This window comes from Chelonia mydas, chromosome 19 (genome assembly GCF_015237465.2).
Source record: "Chelonia mydas isolate rCheMyd1 chromosome 19, rCheMyd1.pri.v2, whole genome shotgun sequence".
Classification (NCBI taxonomy): Eukaryota; Metazoa; Chordata; order Testudines; family Cheloniidae; genus Chelonia; species Chelonia mydas.
This window is the reverse complement of record NC_051259.2, coordinates 10,178,694-10,200,480: the sequence shown is the minus strand read 5'-3', so window position 1 is coordinate 10,200,480 and position 21,787 is coordinate 10,178,694. Positions and strand designations below refer to the sequence as shown.

Sequence of the window (21,787 nt, the reverse complement as noted above, 5' to 3'; positions counted from 1 at the left end):
TTTTTCATTTGCAGACCCCTAAAAAATTTCAAAAGGAGGTGCAGACCGCTTTGGAAATTGTAGACACAGTCTGCAGACGCCCAGGGGTCTATGTACCACAGGTGGAAAGCCACTGTTCTATGGTAATGACACCCTTTCACGGATCCCTTAGACATGGTCTGCAGACCCCTGAGAGTCTGCAGACCACAGGTTGAAAACCACTGGCATAGGACGTAATAAACAATGTCATTACCACAGATACACCTGCTAATACAGGGCCCATTTTGTCAAAGGTCTAAAAAAGCATCAGCACCCTCTGCTGTCTGTTCACAACAGGGGTCGCCACAAGGCTCTGCGTGTAGTTTCTGGGTTGCTTCCTGTTTTGTCTGGTCATTTTTTCTTTGATTTCAGCTCCCAGTACTGCCAACCCCAACCGTTCAAAAAAAATGAGTCATGACCCCGGAATCATGAGATCACCTTAAATACAAGGCTTTAAAATAATCCATTTGGGTTCTTTTTATTTACCTGTTGTGTTTTTAAGCTTTAGGTTGCACCCAGGTCACGCTGCCAAGCTTTTTTCTGCAACCACTAGGGAGGTGGTGGAATCTCCTTCCTTAGATATTTTTAAGGTCAGGCTTGACAAAGCCCTGGCTGGGATGATTTAGTTGGGGATTGGTCCTGCTTTGAGCAGGGTGTTGGACTAGATGGCCTCCTGAGGTCCCTTCCAACCCTGATATTCTGTGATTCTATGAAGGGCTAGTTGCTTTGGTTTTTGTTTCAAGAAAGCTGACAGCCTCACATGACTCCAGGAGCTGGGGCTTTATGAAAAAACATCAATTACCATGAGTCTTGCGATAAAAATCACGAGAGTTGGAAACACTGAGGCACACGCACAGATCCTAAAATCACGATGTTCCAGGCCCCCGGGGCTCCCATGACGATATGATGTTCATGTGCTGGGCCATGCTGGGGCACATTCCTAAAGGCAGGCTGAGGTCATACCGCTGCGCCATACGATCACCCAGCTGTGCCACTGTTGTGACATCATCAATGTGCGCCAGGGGAATGAACCCCTATCCCTGCCCCCTTGCAATAGGATGACGTCGCCCCTTCTAGTGACGTAATCACTTAATCTCGCGAGAGGAGTGTCTGCGTCGACCCGCCCCCACTCCCGCGGCGCTGCTCACGTGACCTCGGCCCAGGGGGTTGAAGATGGCGTCGCCCGGGAGCTCTGAGCCCGGCTGGGGCCCTGCCCGCTACTGCCTGGTGAGCCGCATCCCGGCCGAGCTCCGCTCCGCCCAGCTCCGCTCCTACTTCAGCCAGTTCGCCGAGGCCGGCGGCTTCCTCTGCTTCCACTACCGGCACCGGCCCGAGCGCAGCGACCCCCCGGGCCCGGCCACTTGCTGCTGCCTGGTCGCGGTGCGGCCCGGCCAGGCCCGGCGGCTGCTCCGCATGTACTCGGGCAAGCGCTGGCTGGATGCCCAGGGCGACGGGCTGCCCGGCCGCTGTGTGATCCGCAGGGTCCGAGTCTCCCCGGGCGCAGGTACGGGGCGGGCGGGGAGATGGCTTGAAAGGGTAATAGGGGCGGGGGGCGTTTGGGGGCGAGGAGGGGTTGCTGACCATAGCAGGGGAGTCTGTGAAGCAGTGGCCCCTACTGAAGGGAGAGGAAGCAGGTACAAGTCCCCTCTCTACCTTCTTTCATTCCCACCACTCCCAGATGCATCCGATGAAGTGAGCTGTAGCTCACGAAAGCTTATGCTCAAATAAATTTGTTAGTCTCTAAGGTGCCCCAAGTCCTCTCTTTCTTTTTGAAATAGAAAGTAGTTTACTTCCTAGGCTTGCAGGAGCCTCGGTGGCCTAGAGGTGGTGGGTTCAACCCCTGGGGGGAAATTGTTTATGTAGCCCCCTGTTTCTCCCCTCCAAATGGCCAGTGATCTTCCTTGTGAAGCTCAAGGGGTTCCACCCAGTTCTTTGTGGGTTGGAAGGATGGCGTTCACAACAAAGATATCAGTGGGCGGTAAAATGGGTAGAAGGAGGACAGAGGGGTTGCTGAATTGCAGCTGCAAAATTCACCCACCCGCCAGGGGGGAAAAGTAGTCTCTATATACTTTGTTGGGTTACGTGTCTTTCTGGGAGGAAGCACTTCAGGTTTGTTATGTGCAAGTACAGCTAACGTGTGTTCTGGCCGCAAAGTATGAAAGCTCATCTGGCAGATGAGAGCTCTGAACTATAGATACCTGGTTAGCTGTTCCAGTAGTAGACCGCTTCACAAAAGCAATTGCACACTTCAGAGAATGATATACTGCTTATGACTTGAGTAACTGAAGACCAGAAACAACTCTGCCTTGCCTGCTGCATAAAACAATGCTACCTTGCTATTGGTATGGACTTATAAAGGCTTGAAACCAATGGTTGATGAAATTCTCTGTCAACATATTTTCATAGCTTGATTCTTAAACAAGAACAGCCCTCTGACATATTCTCTTCTGCAACTCTTTGTTAAAATCTGTATCACGGGCTCCCTTTCTTAGTCTGCCTTCTATTTCTAGCTTGGTGAAATTGCACTCTTTGAGACGGAATCACAGATTTGATAATCTACTATTTGTTTCTCTTAGGTTTGGGCGTGTTCCCATATAAAACTAAAAAGGAGCTTCATAATAAGACCCAGAGTGAAACGTTTACCCAGGCAGACTTAAAGTGGCTGCCTGAACTGAATCCTCCTGTGTTTATGCCCCATGGGAATGTGGGAACCCCTCTGAGAGTCTTCCTGGAGCTGATCAAGGCCTGCAGGCTGCCTCCCCGAGTTATTAAGAAACTGCAGCTACGATTCCCCAAGACAGGATCCTCTCGCAGGTATGGGAATGTGCCCTTTAAATATCGGGACACTGAGACTGTTGAACAAGAAGACCTGGTTTATACAGACATGGGGGAGGAGATCACAATGGAAAAGGGACCCCTGGCAAGAACTGGGATGACTCAAACTAGTGATGAGGAAGACTGGGAAGGACCAGGAAAGGAGGAAGCAGAAGAGTCTCATTCAGATGATGTAAGTGGCTTTCTCCTGTCAAATTGCAAGACTAACCATAGACACCTCTACCCCAATATAATGTGACCCGATATAACGGGGGTTCGCATACAGCACGGTAAAGCTCCGACACACTGCTCTGAGCAGTGTGTAAAAGGGGTGGGGCTAGTCAGGGGCTCCCCCCCACACCAGGGTCTGGGAGGCAGGAGCTGTGGGGGGGCACTTTTGAGGGCCCTGCAGTCCCAGAGTGGCCCAGGGGAGTAGCAGGGGGCTGGGAGCAGCCGGCTTTGCTTTTCTTGCCCCAGCCCCAGCTGTGTCGCTCGGAGGAGGGGGCTTGGGGAAAGGGATCCTCCTCTCTTCCTCCTCCCCCCCCCCCCCCCACTCACCGGCAGCGGTGGAAGCGGAGCAGCCCGCTCCGCTCCACCAGTTGTCAGCTGTGGCACTCCGCTTCCCGTTGCCAGTGCGTGCGGGACCTTTCTCTCCCCACCCTCCCCACCCCCCAGCGACACGGCTGGGGCCAGGGCAAGGAAAGCGGAGTGCAAAGGATGTCCTTTCCCCGACCTTCCCACACTCACAGGTGGCGGGAAGCGGAAAGCCGTGGCTGGGAGGTGGTGGAGTGGAGCGGGCTGGGGCCACATTGCTCTACTTCCCGTCGCTGCCAGTGAGTGCCTGTCGGGGTGGGGTGTGTGGATAGGGGTCCGAGCAGACAGGGGACAGGGAGCGGGGGGTTGGGTGGGGTCCTGGGGGTGATTAGGGATGGGGGTCTCTGGAGGGGGTGGTCAGGGGACAAGGAATGGGGGGGGCAAAGCAAGTTAGATAAAACAATCTCGCCTATAATGCGGTGAGATTTTTTTTGTCCCCCAAGGACTGTGTTATACTGGGGTAGAGGTGTACCTGTAAACAGCAGGGAGGGAATGCTGCTGCTTCCTGGGGTGCTGATATCTAACTATGTAACAGTACCATACAGATATTATCTTGTATCTGAGAATTGTATTATAAAGCATGAATATACACTAATCTGTATATGCTGAGCTCTGGCTATGAGGCTTTCGGTGCTATTTCATGTTCTCTTAGATAGCAAAGCTTATTTTATCGTAACCAAGTGGTTCTCCATGGTAAGCTGATTACAGGGTGGCAGTGCACTCCTTCTGATGGGCTTGGCATAGAGTTGTGAGCACAGGATCAGGAGGCTGGAACTTTTAAACACCCACCTCCACTGTGACGCACTTGCCATGTGGCAAGTCCTCTAGCTGCGTTCCTTACTCATAAAATGGTATATGAATGGGGTTAGGGTGGAAAGAGGGAATTAAGCTCTTTCACCAGCTCTCCCAGGTAATTGACTCTGAAAAGCCTTGCTCAGTGGAGGAGTGAGGGGACTAGCACTGATAATGCCAGTGATTGGAAATTGCAGGTGATGTGCTCACAATAGAGTGCATTGACCAAAATGCCTCTGTTCTATAGAGAACATATTCAGCAGGGCAACTGGAGAGTGGGTGATATGATGGGAGCTGGGGGAGACTGGGTCTGAGCAAGTGCCCTTGCTTTATTGGTATCAACCTTCTTCCTTGTTCCTTTGCAGGATGATGATAGGTGTGAGGAGTGGGAACGACATGAGGCTCTGCATGAGGATGTAACCAATCAGGAACGCACAGAGGAGCGACTGTTTGAAGAGGAGATTGAGCTGAAGTGGGAGAAGGGAGGCTCTGGGCTGGTCTTCTACACAGATGCTCAGTACTGGCAGGAAGAGCAAGGAGGTAATATTGCTCATGGCCTCCTGGGAGGGAGGGGTATTTTGTGCACAGTAGTTATCTAAATATGAACACCTTTTACCAAGGGCTCAGTTGTATGAACCTTTGCAAGTTGTCCAATAATCAAGTGTTCTGCAAAAGGATTTGATAACAAATTACAGCAATAAATCTGGAGAAGCTCTGGGTATGTTTTATAGGAATCAAGTTAGACAAACTTATAAACAGATTGGAGAGAAGTTGTAATTTGTAGGAAGGACTCCTTCCTTTTATCTGGTTGGTCATCCACATGGTCAGCAACTGGTCCACAGTACCTCACATGGAAGAGGTTGTATTTATAAAGAGTTTATACGAGCCAGGCAGTCAAAGTACCCTTCAAAAGCCCCGAGTCTTTCAAGTACTCAGTAAACTTAGCGTTGGTGTGTTGATCCCATGTTGGCAGCCCTGGAGATAGTCTCCAGCATGGACAAAAGCAATGCAGGTTTCCTCCCATTCGAATGTTGTTCTGCTAATGGTCATCCTCCCTGAGCTGGAGGGTGACTGCTAGGGATGAGAGGGCGGCTTGTTTTCAGTGTCCATTCAGAATTCTTGGTCTGAGATAACTAGCACTCTTGCTGGCAGTGGTGCGTATTTTTTTGGATGTAAACGTGTGTCCCCTAGGACTAGGACTGATTGCTAACTCTGATTACATAAGCCACAGACTCAGCACTGGGGGTAACGAGACTTGGGGCTGAATTTTCAGAAGTGGGCCCAACAGTATAACCACAAATAGTTATCGGTGAGCACTGAACCATCCCGGAGTGAACTCCTCTGTGGCTATAAGCACTGCAACCCTGTTCAGAAAACTTACCCCTCAGACACCACAGATCTGGGCTGGATTTGATCCAGTGACTGGAGACAAGGCTCATTATGCTATCACCAATCCCCCTGGCAGGTCTTTCTGTAGACCCCACAAATGTTGTATATTAACACAGACAAGGTGGGGGAGGGAGTATCTTTTATTGGACCCACCTCTGTTGGTGAGAGACAAGCTTTGGCGCTTACACAGAGCTCTTGTTCAGGTCACAAGAGCTTCTTCATACCCGATTTGAGGAAGAGCTCCAAAGCTTGTCTCTCACCAGCAGAGGTGGGTCCAATAAAAGATACTCCTTCCCCCACCTTGTGTCTCTAATCCTCAGATCAACAGGGCTACAACAACACTGCATACAGATATTAACACACTTCTTCTACTGTGCTGGGGAAAACACTGTGCTGGATGGAGGGCTATGCCCCTGACAGAAAAGCTGCTCCTGTGACCCGGATCCTTTATCTAATTTCCACAAACTGTTTTTCTCTTGACAGACTTTGACGAACAGACGGCAGATGACTGGGATGTGGACATGAGCATCTACTACGACAAAGGTATCTGAGCTGACATGCGCGGTCTCCCATATGTACAGGTGGTGGTGGCAGCCCAGCAGCAAGACTCATGGCACTCCCACTGGGGCTGCAGTTAAACCGAGACGTGCTCAAATGTCTAGCATCTCCAGAACCAGGAATGCAGAGAAGCATGGCTGCCTCCCCACCAGGCTCCTGTGGGGCCGAAGGGATCTGAACGTTAAGTGGAGTTGGGAGCCACAGCAAGTTCAAATAGGCAGGGACCTTTGAACAGAAGTCTGTGTAGTGAGGCTCTAGTTTGGTAAGAGGGAGATTTTTAATGCTTTGTATAAATCCTCCTGTTTTACCCTCTCTGGCACAGGGATGCAGACGTTAAATCTCATAATGACTTTTCCTCATGCCACTGCCAACTATAATATTCCAAGGCCTTGGCTCTGAAGATGACGGTTATAAAGGGACATAGTTAGTCAACAGTTCAGAACTGAAAAGTCTAATACTGTCTTATTGAGTGTTCCTAGAAGACAGGATGCTAAACCTTCCCAGATTAGCACCTGAGAATATTGAAATAGGAAACTTTAAAACTCTGAGCATAATTGGCTACTTAGCAAGGCATTGTGCTTGGGACAGCCAAACTAGTGAACTGGTTTCACTCCTGTTCTCGTCAGTTTTGGTTTCTGCACTATAGAACAGTGGCTCTCAACCTTTTTAGACTACTGTACCCCTTTCAGGAGTCTGATTCGTCTTGCATACCCCCAAGTTTCCCCTCACTTAAAAATGACTTGCTTACAAAATCGGACCTAAAAATACAAAAAGTGTCACAGCACATTATTACTGGAAAATTGCAGACTTCCATTTTTACCATATAATTATAAAATCGATTGGAATATAAATATTGAACTTACATTTGGTGTATAGCAGCAGTTCTCAAACTTTTGTACTCATGACCCTTTTCACATAGCAAGCCTCTGAGTGTGACAACCCCTGCTTATAAATTAAAAACACTTTTTTTAATATATATTTAACACCATTATAAATGCTGGAGGCAAAGCAGGGTTTAGGGTGGAGGCTGACAGCTCGCAACCCCCCATGTAATAACCTGGTGACCCCCTGAGGGGTCTTGACCGCCAGTTTGAGAACCCCTGGGTGTATAGTATATACAGCAGTGTAAACAAGTCATAATATGAAATTTTAGCTTGTACTGACTTGCTTGTGCTCTTTATGTAGCCTGTTGTAAAACTTGGCAAATACCTAGATGAGTTGATGTACCACTTGGAAGACCTATGTGTATCCCCAGGGGTACACGTACCCCTGGTTGAGAGCCACTGCTATAGAATGAAACTGAGTTTCCAGCATTGCAGGTGAATGCGCCAACTTAAAACAAATTGTCTCTGAAACGCTTTAATGAAATTCTCTTGTTCAAATCTGACTTCCTGTAAAACCTGCATTTGGAGCCAGGTGCCTTCCTCTCAAGATGCTGCTGTGTAGCTTGTTATTTAAAGCTAGTTTAAATGAGAAATAAGAGGTCAACATAGTTGGAACGACAACATTCCTGACTTGGCAAAGGAAGCTGCCAGAAGCTCCCCTGCTCACTGGCCTCTGGAGAAAGGACTGTAATATCATATTTTTTTCCCTTATAAGTTCTGCTGTGTCTCATGTTTGTCCTCAGATGGAGGTGATAAGGATGCCCGTGATGCAATACAGATGCGCTTGGAACAGAGACTCCGGGATGGTTTGGAGGATGGCTCTGTTTCAGGGCAACAGATTGGAACCTTTGAGAAATATACCAAGGTAACACTAGAATATGTGCTGCTCATGGTGTCTGGGCCGGAGGCAAATGATAGTTGGCCAGAGGAGGCTTGAAATGACGGAGAATTACAGGACTTGGACTAACTAGCAAACTGTTTTTTCTCTTAGGGTTGCTTTTCAAAGTTATTTATAAATCTTTGTAAAAGTGCAGGTGTCATGGAGCTGGGTTTTAGTTAGTGGCATATTGGGAAGGTTGGGGGCTTTAGAAATGCATGTAACAGCTGCAGAAGACACTTGGCCAGGATTGACTAGCCTTCTCATTAAGGCTCTGCAACAGAGGCTTTTCATGAAGCCTGATCCCTTGGTGTGTCACTGACCTCAGTGTAATAGCTTGGCCCACTCACTCCCAGAATTGATGCTGGTTCACGTGGAGTGGTTTCTTCTCTTCCAGGGTATTGGTAGGAAGGTGTTGGAGAGGCAGGGCTGGATGGAGGGACGGGGTCTGGGGTGCAGCAACTCTGGAATGGCTGAAGCGTTGGACAATGAGGGTCAACATCCCAAGTGCAAGAGAGGATTGGGGTAAGTGCTACAAACTTCTGATGTTCTTTGCTTGTGCACAGTGCCACTCAATGGCCCCCTACCAAGAAGTAAAATGTAGTAGGTAATTGACAACTAAAAGGAATGTCCCTGGGGTTCTGCGGCAGTCTCTATAGGCAGCATTGATGTATTGATACAACTCATGCCATCTAGAGGTGAATGGAATATGCTTCTGTCCTTACGGCTGTGCAGCTCAAGTGAGATCAAGTCCTGAATCTTGGACCCTTGTTTTTGCTACTCAGCAGTCCTCCAGCAATACCTGGATTGTCTGTAATCGTCCCTTCAAAGCTTGAGAATCTGTTCTGGCTCTTGCTTTGTGAACGGTTTCTTTGCTCCCTTATAGGGGAGATTGAAACACATGTGGCGCGTGACCTCAATGATGCTGGTAATGGGGTGTGCACAGTTCTGGAAACTAAAGTGCTGTGGCAGAGCCTACAGGGGGTGGTACCTACAGTTCTCGTTTGGCAGATCCAGCGAGTGTGGAAACAATTGATCTAGGTACAGATGCTATGTGCAGACCTAGTAAATGTTATTAATTGTTCTGTCTCAGCTTTGAGTTGGCCAGCTCAGGTTTTATGCCTAAACTGCTTCAGATTCTCTGCACCTTCAGAGCTCTTCATGTATATATGATACAGATACTTTACAAACATGCCTCTTAACGGCCTGCAAAACGGGTATTCACTCATTTTGGAGCCATGTTAATGAAACTATACCTAGAGGTTGGTGCCAGTCAGGAACAGGACCTAGGAACTATGATTCCTAGTCCTCATGCTCTAACAATGGGCCTGGCCCTTTTATTAGTATTTGGTAAATATGGGCTAGTGTAGAGCGATTTCTCATGTCCTAAACAATGATGCACTGACACACTGCTCTCTGCCCACTCCTCTCTAGGTACCATGGAGAGAAACTGCAGACTTTCAGCAAGCCAAAAAAGCCTCGCCGGGATGGCCCCATCCTCATCTCCACAGTCTACGATGAGCCCCAGCCTGTAGACCATGGGGACCAGCTACTCCGGCGCCAGCTGCCCACTGCCATGAAGTACAGACAGGACATGGCATTTGTCCGAGCGACTCAGAGTGCTCACCAGAGCCCCAGTGCCTCATGAGAGTTGCTGCTGAACAGAGACTTTGGGACTCCTTCACTAGAGCAACAGCAGAACCTTTGTATTAGAACAGCCTCTTCCATGCTGCTTTTCACCTGGAGGCTGACTTCTCCTGCTGTCTGACCCTAAGCAAAACGTTAATATATTTTCTGGAAGAAATACCAGACTCTTCTGTAGCATATGCAAGTCTTTCTGTTTTAACAATTGCTTTATTAGGAGGGGGTCTCAGTATCCCTGCCACCAGCTGAGATATTTGATCCTATTTGTTTGGCAGTGGGAAGGTTAACACTAATACTGTAAGGAAGGCTGTTGTGTGAAGCAGCCAGCGTTTTGTTTAGGCTCCTGCAGTGAGATGTTTTCAGATGAAGTGTCTGCAAGCAGGAAAAAATCTAACTTTTCTAGAAAACTTACTACTGGTCCAGAGCATCATTCAGTCTATGGTATTTATACTGCACTCAAATGAAAACTTACTGGGGCAAGATGACCTTTCTGGTGGCCTTCACTGTACTAAGTGCCAAAGATAAAATGAAGACTTCTATAGTAGTAGTGAGACTAGCTGTGCTTCCTCTCTGTACAGCACCTGACACTAAGTGGGTAAAAGCACAGGCTAGGATGTGCACATCAAGCTCCCTTCTCCAGTGACTAGCACTTGTGCTCTTTTTAACTACACACTTCTCCACTGAGAGATGCCCTACCTTCTCCCTCATGGCTTTGCACTGCAGCAAGAAGAACTAATTAGCAGCATCTGCCCAGGAAGGCTGTAGCCTGTGCCTGTTGACATAGCCACAATCTATGGCTGTGGCATAAACTGGCCATGTGGTGAGAGGAATGCAGAGTTCAGGTTTCCGTTCTCCCTTTACAGTTTTAGGTGGCATCAGCTCTATATTTAGGAATCTCATTACTGGCCTCTCCTGCATTGAACTAATCTAGCTGTCACATCTTAATTAGTTTAGCACAGGCTATAACTCTAGTTTCTCTTCCTTCACTCAGACATGCTTGTTAAAACAACACATGCTAAACCTTGTACCTTCTTTCCTTGTCTTGACAATCTGCTTTACCCCTGGACTACCATGGCAGAGGAGCAGCTTATAGCTTATTCTTGTAGTATGAGCCCGTGGGCTGAGTCCTTAGTAAACGAGGTTTAGAAACCACCTGCTGGAAAGAGTTTGATCTAATTATCCACTCCCACTATGGCACTGTTGCCGGCACCCAGGGCCAAGAGGCAAAACAACAGCAGGGTTTGGTTCGCTACCTGGTGTGCTTCACCCAATAATCACAACGGGTTGGAGAAGCGGAAAAGTTTATTTGAAGCTTCAAAAGACTACAGGGAGAATAGAATCTCAAATCCTGTACACAGAGCGGGAAGTTACACAGGCTTTTATACATCCTTTCTTCAGCATACTTATCCAATAGCAAGCTGCCCTAAGTATCCATATGGCCAGCTAATCCAGTTACCAGCTAGTTCCCTTGTTTTTTGTATCATTTGTTAAACTATACATAAAGCTGCTTTATTCAGCATTTTTCTTCCATATCTGCCCTGTTTGGCCTTGTTTAGTTTCAGGCAGTCTGACTCCGCAACATATTGTTGCAGATCCTCAGCATAACTGCTGTGAGTGCCTCCAGGTGCGGGGGCCAAGGACACTTGGGCCTAGTATGCAGAGCTAGTCTGAGTGCCTCCAGGCGGGAGTGGGGGGCCAAGGACGCTTGGGCCTAGTGTGAGGGGGGGCTTCATCGACACTCGTGGTCTTCCATCCCCTCGAGTTACCTAGTGGCCATGCCCCAGTGTCCCCAACGGCACTAAAACTAGTTTAAGGATGTAGAGTAACTCCCTTTCCTCACAAACCTCTGAAAGCCTCCTCTGCTAGTAGGCCTGGTCTGCATCCTCCACAGCCTGGCTCTGGGGGATTATCCACTGAGAATAGATGGCTGGTTTCACACACAGAATGAACACACCGAAACTGATGCCTATTTATTTTTAACAATAGCTGGGCAAATTCATTTTGGGCTATACTAATCAAGGCCTGACCAAGAAGTTTAAGTCTATTTTCCAGCTTTTTAAAATCTATCTGTACAGCACTTAACCCAATGGGCTCTGGGCCATGAGTGCTACTCCTAGGCTCGCTCATACAAAAACTTTAAACATGTCACACACAACTACTTATTAGGGGAGGGGCAGAGCTCCTTTCTCAAGTAAATCTCTATCATTAAAGAAGCTTCTTACAACCCTTTTATTTCTACCGGAGGGCATCTGTAAATAAAAGCTTGGTCTCTGCGTGACGTGCCCCTGGCCAGCAGTGCCTGGGTGCTGTGTGAATGCTCTCCTCGTTTCAGCTGGACCAACCTGTGAAGAGGGCCACCTGGGTACCTCTTGCTCACTACTCTAGCTGTTACTTACAGGCTTAGCCCCTGTGGGGGCAAGGGCGCAGCTTCCCTGCATGAGGGGGGCTGAGGCTGGGCTTAAGGCTGCGGGTGCATGATTGTTAATGGTGTTCCATGCAAGTGGGCTGGCTCTGCCTTAATGTTAAATTAATTAGCTCAGAACGAGGGCTGTGGGCTGGGAATGGAGCCCCCCCCTCCCCCCCGCAGCATTTAGGGTCCTGGATAAATAATTTTCGGGGGTCTCTGTCTTGCACGTGAGCCATGGCCAGGCCTGGAAGCTAATCAACAGCGAAACCAATGCAGTGCTTGAGCAGCGTCCGAGCAGGCTGCCGCTCACCCCCAAGGCTGCAGGGGGCGCTCTGCTGTGGTAGCTCCTACGGCGCCAGAGCCCCTGGGCTTGCCCGCTCTGCTTCCTTTTCCCGCCTTGCCGCCAGGGGGCGCCGATCTCCTAGCTCAGCCCTGCCCGGCGGGGGCAGCGCCTCATGAATATTCATCAGCTTAGTACAACGAGGACGTAGCGGGCTCCCGGAACCTTCCCGCTCGCTCCCGCCCCGCCCGCCGGACCCGAGTAGCTGGGACACGCGCCGGAAGCGGCGTGACGGGCACGGGGGGGGGGGCCCTCGGCGGAGCCGCGGAGGTGAGGCTGCTCGCGGGGCGTCGCCCGCCCGTCGCTCCCACGGGGCCTGGCGGGGCGGAGGCCGCGCTGCCCCCGCTCCCCGCCGGCCCCCCAGCGCCTGAGGGGCGAGCCGCTCCCCCGGGGCGGGCCCCGGCCCCTCAGCGACCCCCCGCCCCGCTGACGGCCACTGCCCCCCCATCCCAGAGAGGCCCCCCCCCCCGAGCCTCACTCAGCCTCCCCAAACCTCCCTTACCCCATCTGCTCCCCCCTGACCACCACCCTAGCCTCTCCTCCCTCTCCGTTATCCCCCAGGCCGCCTCCCCAGCCATGCTCCCATCAGCGACCCCACAAAGCTGAGCCTGGCAGTGAGGAGGTGTTACAGGCTCCAGGGCCTTAAATAAATGTGCTTCCTATTGTTTCTAAGCTCTCTGCCCAGGGATTTTTCTCTTGGGTTTGATATTAATATTTTTACTAGTTTGAGAACCCGTTACAATGACTTGACTTTGTGTCCCAAAATGAGACTGACCACTGAATTATAACGTCAACCAAAAGCCATCTTCATCCAGTGGAAAATAAAATCCTCTCACTGTCCAGGTGCAGGAATCCCTGTCGGATAGCAAAGGTAACCGTAACAGGTGTGTCTGAAAGTAACAGTTCTAGACAGGCTGAAAGAACTTCAAAGGCACTCAACATCTTGTCAGCAAGAATCTGAATCCGCTCCCCTTAGCGGTGTAGCCCTTTATATCGTGGTTATTTTCTGCAGCTGGTTTGGGCCAGTGGACAGACTGAGATATTGCCTGCTCCACTGCCTGGAAGGGACTGGAGATTGTCCAGACAGGAAGGATAAAATGAGGCTTACTCTCCTGTCTTGGCATGGTCCCTCCATCTTGCTCAGGAGGTGAAAGGGGGGTGTTACATGATAGGCCCCACTAGGTCTGAGAATTACTTGGCAACTTCAGTTTTCAATGCATAATATTCCTATAAACACAAATAAAGGGCACTGTCTTAACCTTTTCCTTTTCTCTTTCTAGGAGGAGAAAGAAATGAGCTGACATGTCAGAAAACCAACTGTCTTGCCTGGCCTTTGGCCAGGCAGTGATTGGGCCACCTGGCTCGGGGAAGACCACTTACTGCTTTGGCATGCAGGAATTCATGTCCAGGATTGGGCGGAAGGTGGCTGTGGTGAATTTGGACCCAGCCAATGAAGGGACTCCTTATCAGTGTGCTGTGGACATCTCAGAGCTTATCACCCTGGCTGATGTGATGGATAATCTGAAACTGGGCCCCAATGGTGGTTTGATCTATTGCATGGAGTACCTGGAAGCCAACTTTGACTGGCTGCAGGAAAAGCTGGCTAAACTCAAGGGTCATTACTTTTTGTTTGACTGCCCAGGGCAGGTAGAACTCTGCACCCACCATGGCGCATTGAAAAATGTCTTTGCACAGTTAGCTAAGTGGAACTTCAGGGTATGTTTTGGGTTTTATGTATAGTAATAAGATGGTTCAGCACCCGTAGCTGTCGCATGTTTGCTGAACCATGTTTAAAAGTGTTATGTCTTGCAGATAGGCCTTATGAATCTGTGGAGTGTATGTAATAATTAATAACATGCTCTTGCTGTGTATTGGTCCATTCAGCCAAGTATATAAAAGCACTTTACAGAGGTAGGAAAGTATTTTGTGGGGAATGAGGCACAAAGAGGACTTGCCCAAGGCTACCCAGCAAGTCAAAAGAATAGAATCCAGGGCTCTTCCTTTGCTCTACTCCTAGTGTCTTTCTACAAAGTTTTCACATTTTAACCCAGTGAACGTTGTAGCTTGGGATAGGGAGGAATGTTTGTATGCCAGATTACTCTGGACCTGAAGGATTCTATCCCAAGAAATTCAAATAATCTTTCAAGATGTGTAACCCAGATCTCATTCAGTTAACAAAAATTATGGGGCAAATTATATTTTAATGTGCTTGATGCAAACCTTTATTTTAATGCAACATTCTTGTACATTGAAACACACAAGCCAGCAAATGCACAAGTGAAGGTTTCCATAATAAAACTATCTTGCTTACATTACATATATCTCATACTTTGGATTACTGGCTAGACCATTAATGTATAACCGGTATACTGGACAATCAAGGAGGGTAAGGTAATTTTACTTTCAGAGTAACAGCCGTGTTAGTCTGTATTCGCAAAAAGAAAAAGGAGTACTTGTGGCACCTTAGAGACTAACCAATTTATTTGAGCATAAGCTTTCGTGAGCTACAGCTCACTTCATCGGATGCATCCAATGAAGTGAGCTGTAGCTCACGAAAGCTTATGCTCAAATAAATTGGTTAGTCTCTAAGGTGCCACAAGTACTCCTTTTTCTTTTTGCGTAATTTTACTTGAGAATCTTATTTAGAATCTTAACTTTTGCATTTGTGTGTGTGTTCGAATAAACATGGTGTTGCATTCACACAGTTCTTTGCATCTAATTTTTATCCTTTCTGAAAAAAGAAAAATCACTATAGAGTTGTATAGATGAGTTCTTATCCATGTCTGTAAGCTTCAGTACACTATAGATACAGGAAAAAATCTATCTGTTGACACAATTGAACTCTGTAATATGGAGTTATACATTTTGTGCAATTTCATAGTATGACAGGTAGTAACGGAACTAAAATCCTAAACCAATCTGTTTCATATGTATGAAAAATAATTAATCAAATTGTTTATAAATTTATTAATTCTTTCACAAACCACACTGCGACTGTTCGTCCTAGAGAAGTTCGATGTTATAAAATTACTCTGTTATTGAGTTATTTTGGGGTGAATATTTGTATGGGAAAGGTGGAAAAATTGTATATAGTCCAGTAATTCAAAACTGGTTTTAACATGGGCTTCCATTGCCTTTGGGCTGAGACCAAGCATGGAAAGTTTCACCCCCAAAGGAAAGAAATTCCAAGCAAGTGAATAGAGGGGGCTGAAGTGGAAGAAGAGTTGCAACTTTAACAATCTCTCTTGTTGTTGGTGAAAGTTTGGCACGTCTGTAACCTTTTTTCATCCATTGATACCAAAGTACTTTATAAAAGTGGGTCAATATCATTATCCCCATTGTACAGATGAGGAAACTGAGTCATAGCAAAGTGACAGGTTTCAGAGTAACAGCCGTGTTAGTCTGTATTCGCAAAAAGAAAAGGAGGACTTGTGGCACCTTAGAGACTAACCAATTTATTTGAGCATGAGCTTTCGTGAGCTACAGCTCACTGCATCGGATGCATCCAATGAAGTGAGCTGTAGCTCACGAAAGCTCATGCTCAAATAAATTGGTTAGTCTCTAAGGTGCCACAAGTCCTCCTTTTCTTATAGCAAAGTGATTTTCACAAGGTCATTCAGCAAATCAGTGACACAGGTGGGAAAACAATCCAGGTCTCCGGACTCTTTGTTTGGTCAATATCCTATACAGTGGATCATGCTTATTGGTCAGAGGTATACAAATAAGTATATCAAACATCTAGGGAGAAGTTGGCTGATGTTTTTTTTCTGATTAGAACCACATGAGTCTGGAGTCTTTATCTTTCTCCTGTGTCACAGATTTGCCTTAGTGACTTCTGCATATTTGCATAGGCAGATTCTGCCCTGCCTCTGATTTTGCACTATTTCTCGTTTCCATTTTGCAGTTGGCTGCAGTTCATTTGGTGGATTCCCACTACTGCACAGACCCTGGAAAGTTCATCTCAGTTCTCTGCACCTCCCTCTCAACCATGCTGCATGTGGAATTGCCCCACGTCAACGTCCTCTCTAAGATGGACCTGATAGAACAGTATGGCAAGCTGGGTAAGAGCCTTTGGGAAGGAGGCCTGCGTGGAAGGAAAATGAGTGGACCCTGCAAAGGAGCAGAGGGTAGAAGGGAAGTGCTGTGGAGCTGACTCTTATCAGAGAGAAACTAACCTCCTGATAATCGGCAACTTGGGGATGATGGACAGGAAAAGTATATAACATCTCCCGGAGTTCTTGGTGAAATATTCTGGCCTGTGCAGTTAGCTGTGTGCATGAGTACTCTCGTAAGCGCTTTCAAAGCCATTCAGTAAGAAAAAGGAGATCCTGAAGTGGCCACAGGGTCCACTGGTAGCACCGTAGACCTGTCTGTTCTTTCTTCTGCCTTTTCTGTTCCAGCCAATCATCAGCCTCCTCTCCCTGACATTTCACACAGCCTCGCCACTCTTGGGGCCAAATTCAGTAAGTCTCAGGTGGTATAGCTTGCACCTTTAACATATATTTTAAACCAACTTAAACTCAGTGGGCCAAATTCAGGGGTGATGTGTAAGGTGGGGGTGTTAGTTGTACATTGGTGGGTGGGTGCGAATCTGAAGGAGTCCCAGATTCCTCAGCAAATAAGTTACTGCAACAGGAAGTAGTTGCACCTGCCACCGTTCTAGATGTGATTTGATTCACCTGCTCTCCCCTCTCCAACCCCTGCCATGTGGAACAGCCTCACTCCATCTCTCCACCTCTCTAAATCTCCTCTGAAGATGTATCTTCTCGCTTGTCTTCACATCTCATTCCTTCCCTGCTCCTTGTCACTCTGTATTTGACTCTAAAAGCAGATGGGACATAGTCTGTGTGAGACGCTACACGAAATAGTCGTCTTGTACCTGTTGGGGAAACTCTCAGCTCTGGAGCCTCTTGTGCTAATGGGATTGCTGGGGAGCTGTCTGACTCACCCCTCTATGGGGAGACTCGCTGTTCACTGGGCTTTGTTGCATATGCTCATTTGATGGTAGGATGGCATTGGAGCCTTTGAAGAGGGAGCTTGCCCTGCTAGCCACACAGAGGAGTTAATGTTGTCACAGAGCATGTTCAGAGGGCAAAGAAAGGGGTGGGCCAGGGCCCCCACCACCACCTCCAAACCCATAGGAAAAATGCAGACCCTGGAAGCTGGTCCTGAAGTTGCTTCTCTTGTCTTTCCTTGCAGCCTTCAACCTGGATTATTACACCGAGGTTCTAGATCTCTCTTATCTGGTAGACCATTTAGCCACCGATCCGTTCTTCAAGAACTACCGTCGCCTCAATGAGAAGTTGGTGGAAGTGATTGAGGACTACAGCCTGGTCTCCTTTGTTCCACTCAACGTCCAGGTAACCCAGCTTGAGGTGTGGGTGGGTTGGAAATGACAAGGAACGTTTTGCACGTAGCTTTCTGATTCATTAACTGCCTAGAGTAAGTTTGTGGGCTTCTAAAGGGAGCTCCGTTCTCCCAATGAGCACCTGACAATAAAATCTTGTGTCACTTGCCCATGTTGTTTTTTTCAGACTTCAGCTGTGTCAGGTAGAACTGTAATTTCACAGCTTGATTTCTGTAGCCTTGAATAAGCATACTTATATTAAAAAAAAACAAAAACAAAAATCCTGTATTTCCCATGTGGTATTAAGTCCAAGTTTACTTAGTGCCTTTGATAATGGTCTAGAAGTGGGCTTTGGGAGACTAATGAAACTCAAATGGTACTAAACTTGGAGAAATTGCAAACTCTGGTCAGGACAGAGAAATACAGAAGGGAGGTACAGAGAGTGAAAACTTGAGCAGAAAATAAAAAATGAGCCTCCTCCTAGACAAATACAGCTAATATATCAGGGTTGGGAGGGAATCCAAAATATGAGATACTCAGTAGTATGGAGAAAGCCTGGAGGCTATAATATTGAGAGAGACACGGTGGTGAGAATGGAGAGCAAATCAGGCCTGAATTTATAAATGCAGTGTGGCAGCAAAAGTAAAGCTAATGCAGTTTAGGGATGCATAGGCATTGCATCATGGAGCAGGGAATTAAGGATCCCCGCTCTACACAGTTGTCTTGTAACTGTATCTGGAGTTCTGCATTCATTGCTGGGCACTGTGTCACCTGAAATACGCCGATAAATTTGCAGCAAGAGAAGAGCAACAAAAATAAGCTGACAGGCGGAATAATGTTGGAAGGAAGGATTAAAAGAAGTTAATGTATACTAGTAATGTATACTAGAGTTGTGTAAGTGACAATAGGGGAAGATACAAATATTTGAATGGAGCAGGAGGGAGAAGAATTATTTATATAGCACTTCACCTGTTGAAGCACTGTGCTGGCATTGGTATCACCCAGCACCACTTATAGGTTAAGTTTGTAAGTATCGGTATCCCTGTTTTATGGACAGATTAGGAAATTGAAGCACCGAGGGCCTGATCCAACTCCCATTGAAGCCAATAGAAAAACTCCTATTGACTTCTTTGGGCATAGTGTTGGACCTGGAGCGGGGAAGTAACTTGCCCAAGGCCACACAGCAAGTCAGTGGCAAAGCCCAGTTTGCATCTCGGGACCTCCTGACTCTCAATCCTGCACTCGTTCCTCCAGATCATGCTACTTTGCCGCAAAACCCTCCTGACAGTGGGGTGTGGAATGCTGTGGAGGACGCTTCCTGTGACACTGGTGGAAGCCTCATTACCTGGACTTTTAAAACTAGACTGAACAAATCCCTAATTATAGAGAATAATTTTGTACTGGAAGGGAGACAGTTCTTCAGGTCCCAATTTTGGCACATCTTTTTTTCCCCTCTGATGTCTACGATACAGCATGTTACTTTCTTTAAAGTGTTTTCTGCACATTAATCCTCCTACACACTCTGTGATGTAGGTCAGGGTAAGTGTCGTTCACTGCGTTTTAGAGATAGGGATGCTGTGGCAAAGTTAGGTTACTTGCACAGGAGGGAGTCATTATTAGAGTTCTGACTGTAATTCAGGACTTGCTGACATATAGTGCCCTGCGCTAGCCACTAAACCACTTCCTGTAGATCACTGAATTTCTTCAGGGGAAATGGAAATTTTATTTCAAGAGTAGGCTGCAGAGCATCCTCAATGTAGGTTCAGAGCAACTGCCTTATTTAGACCAGGTTATCTTAAAAGATGGCCAAGTCCATCCATTATATTGTAAGCCCTTTGCTACAGAGATCTGTCTGTTATGTTTTTCCTTTGGCATTTTGGCTGTTATATGAGTAGAGCCAGTACCCAATGGCTGGAATTCTGCGCCCTCGAGTGAAAGAATACACAATATAGCTGCTGCAATTTTCCCCCATCTCTCTCTTCTCCCCCATGACTGCCTTCCCACCCCCCCACCCCCCCCCAAAAAAAGCCCTGAACCTCACATTCGCTGATGTTGGGAGCTGCACACACATCTCATTTCTTCATAAGGAAGAAATCACTTTCCAGGGAGAATTGTGAGGCTTTCCCTTTCCTCTGCCCAGGCTGAGCGTGCGGCTTTGGCATTGCACCCATCCCTGCTAGTTCAGACTGCTTGACTTTTTTTTCTTCTTAATGCTTCTGTTAAAGCTGCTGCTTCTCATTTTCACCCCCGCTGTGTGTCACTCTTCCCAGGACAAGGAGAGTATGCGACGGGTGATGCAGGCAGTGGACAAAGCCAATGGCTACTCCTTCGGAGACTTGGAGCAGAGAAGCCTTGAAGCCCTGATGTCTGCAGCAGTGGGAGCTGATTTCCACTTCACATCGTATCCTTTGGCTGCGCTTCTCTCCTGTGTGGAGTCTTGAACTCGGATTTGTGGCTCTGGGGATTTCATATAGGCCTGTTATCTCAAGGTCTGAATTCAGGCCATGTTATTAGTACCTTTTATCTGATGCTGTTTAATGGCATGTGTACAATGAGTTGTTAGGTCTCAACTCAGATCCAATTGGACACGGGTCCACATCAAACCCACCACAACCACATTTGGCACTAATTGGGATCTTAATTGGGGGGGTGTCATTGACTGCATCTCTGTAATTCATGCTCACTGGGCTTGTTCCTTCCACAGAGCGTAATTAATCATTTGAATTAATGCCACTTTGTTTGGAGCTTGTTTGGACCAGCAAGAACTACAAATGCATTTGAATGTTGCATCTTCTTACCAATGCTACTAGTTCCCATGTTAGCTTTCAGGCTAATGTTGAAGTCTATTCTCGGATGAGAAGGTTAGAGCTCCTTTGTCTCATAGGGTGCTTTGAACCCCAGCCCTTCTTGCTGCCTTGTTTTCCTTGATTCCTGGATGATCAGCACACTTGCAGTCCAGGAGAAGTACGTGCAGCCCCAGGAGAAAACTGTGGAACAGGAAGCAATGGAAATATAGTGCTCCTGTATCTTTCAGCAGGCTTTTAGTGGAAGGAGCTCCCTTCCTGTTTTAAGTGTGTCCCACCTCTTCCCATCAGGAGCATGAGGGGCCCTCTGTGTAGTGTGACTTGGACCTGGTACTTACTGGGCAGAAGTCCAGCTGTTAAGCTCCCTCTTTGTATGAATGCAGTCCTGCATCTGGATCCTGCTGCATATGAGCTATGTTTTTCTGGGTGAAATGAGATCAGGACCTCCATAGCTGAGTGCAGGGCAAATTCAAGGTCTCCTTACAAGAACAAGAGAGAATTTTCACCTGATCTAGGACGTTAGCAGCAGCAGAAGAAAACAACTTCTCTGTAGAGCAGACAAGATGTAGGAGCCCACTATTGCGAAGTCTCATCCCTCACCACCATGACCAAGGCCACGTCTCAAGTGAAAGACAAATCAGCATTTACTGCAGTGAATGGAGCTCCTTCTTGTGGAATGAGTTCTCCATGTATTGAATGGGAACTCTGTGCATCCTCACAGTGAGGAGTATCCTCTCCTTAGAGAGCCAGCCACCTGTCCATTCATCCCTGGGAGGGAGGAGAGGTGTGAGTGTTGTTGTTGTTGTTGTTTTTTTATCATCAGCTCTTTCTTAACAAAAACACTTCTCCACCCCTTAGTTTCACCCTGTACTTTTGAGTTTGCCATGAACTCCCCTGAAATGGAGAAAATGCAACAGTGCTGCAAAGCATGGGGGACAAGACGAGCCATGAATAGTTTCCTTATTGCAGATGCGGCCACACGTTTCTATTAAAAGCACTCTATTCTCTGTGGTTTCCTTCTGTGACCTACCTGGAAGCAGGACAAGTATCTGCTTGGGAGGGGGTGGAGGAAAGGAGGTCACTTCTTGTGCACTCTGATCCAGTGGACAAATTCTGTCTCTCTGCCCTGCACGACGAAACCCTGCCAATGTCCTGTTGTGAGCTCCTGAAAGCTTTGCCCAAACTATACTAACAGGAGTGTTCATAGGCTTATGACTGGGGAAGAGCCTGTGTGGTTCAGCAGAAGAATGTCGCTGACTCCGCAAAGGTTGTAGCAAACCATAGAAGTTAGGTCTTTCTTTGTCTCTACTAGGTCCTTT

At 47.5% G+C, this 21,787-nt stretch overlaps 2 protein-coding genes and 1 long non-coding RNA gene across 6 annotated transcripts; all 3 read left to right on the top strand.

Moving 5' to 3' along the window:
* The first annotated feature begins 1,081 nt into the window (after positions 1-1,081).
* GPATCH3 (G-patch domain containing 3) lies at positions 1,082-10,055 on the top strand. The gene is made up of 7 exons (XM_037881939.2): positions 1,082-1,522; positions 2,595-3,025; positions 4,584-4,758; positions 6,091-6,150; positions 7,793-7,914; positions 8,324-8,451; positions 9,361-10,055. The coding sequence occupies exons 1-7, from the start codon at positions 1,192-1,194 to the stop codon at positions 9,572-9,574; spliced, it is 1,461 nt and encodes a 486-aa protein (XP_037737867.1). The 5' UTR covers positions 1,082-1,191; the 3' UTR covers positions 9,575-10,055.
* A 1,090-nt stretch (positions 10,056-11,145) lies between these two features.
* On the top strand, positions 11,146-11,796 carry LOC122463336. Its single transcript, XR_006286599.1, has 2 exons — positions 11,146-11,194; positions 11,252-11,796. It is a non-coding gene; the product is annotated as an uncharacterized LOC122463336 (long non-coding RNA).
* A 540-nt stretch (positions 11,797-12,336) lies between these two features.
* Positions 12,337-21,475, top strand: GPN2 (GPN-loop GTPase 2). Of its 4 annotated transcripts, XM_037881840.2 has the most exons (7): positions 12,781-13,188; positions 13,598-14,033; positions 16,222-16,378; positions 17,517-17,677; positions 19,935-20,065; positions 20,608-20,687; positions 21,327-21,475. In XM_037881840.2, the coding sequence occupies exons 2-6, from the start codon at positions 13,620-13,622 to the stop codon at positions 20,678-20,680; spliced, it is 936 nt and encodes a 311-aa protein (XP_037737768.1). In that variant the 5' UTR covers positions 12,781-13,188; positions 13,598-13,619; the 3' UTR covers positions 20,681-20,687; positions 21,327-21,475. The 4 variants fall into 4 exon arrangements, with proteins under 4 accessions (XP_037737767.1, XP_037737768.1, XP_027683014.1 ...); XM_037881839.2 differs by lacking the exon at positions 12,781-13,188 and adding an exon at positions 12,337-12,587 and having other exon boundaries at positions 20,608-21,475; XM_027827213.3 differs by having other exon boundaries at positions 12,781-13,201; positions 20,608-21,475.
* Positions 21,476-21,787: the final 312 nt, after the last annotated feature.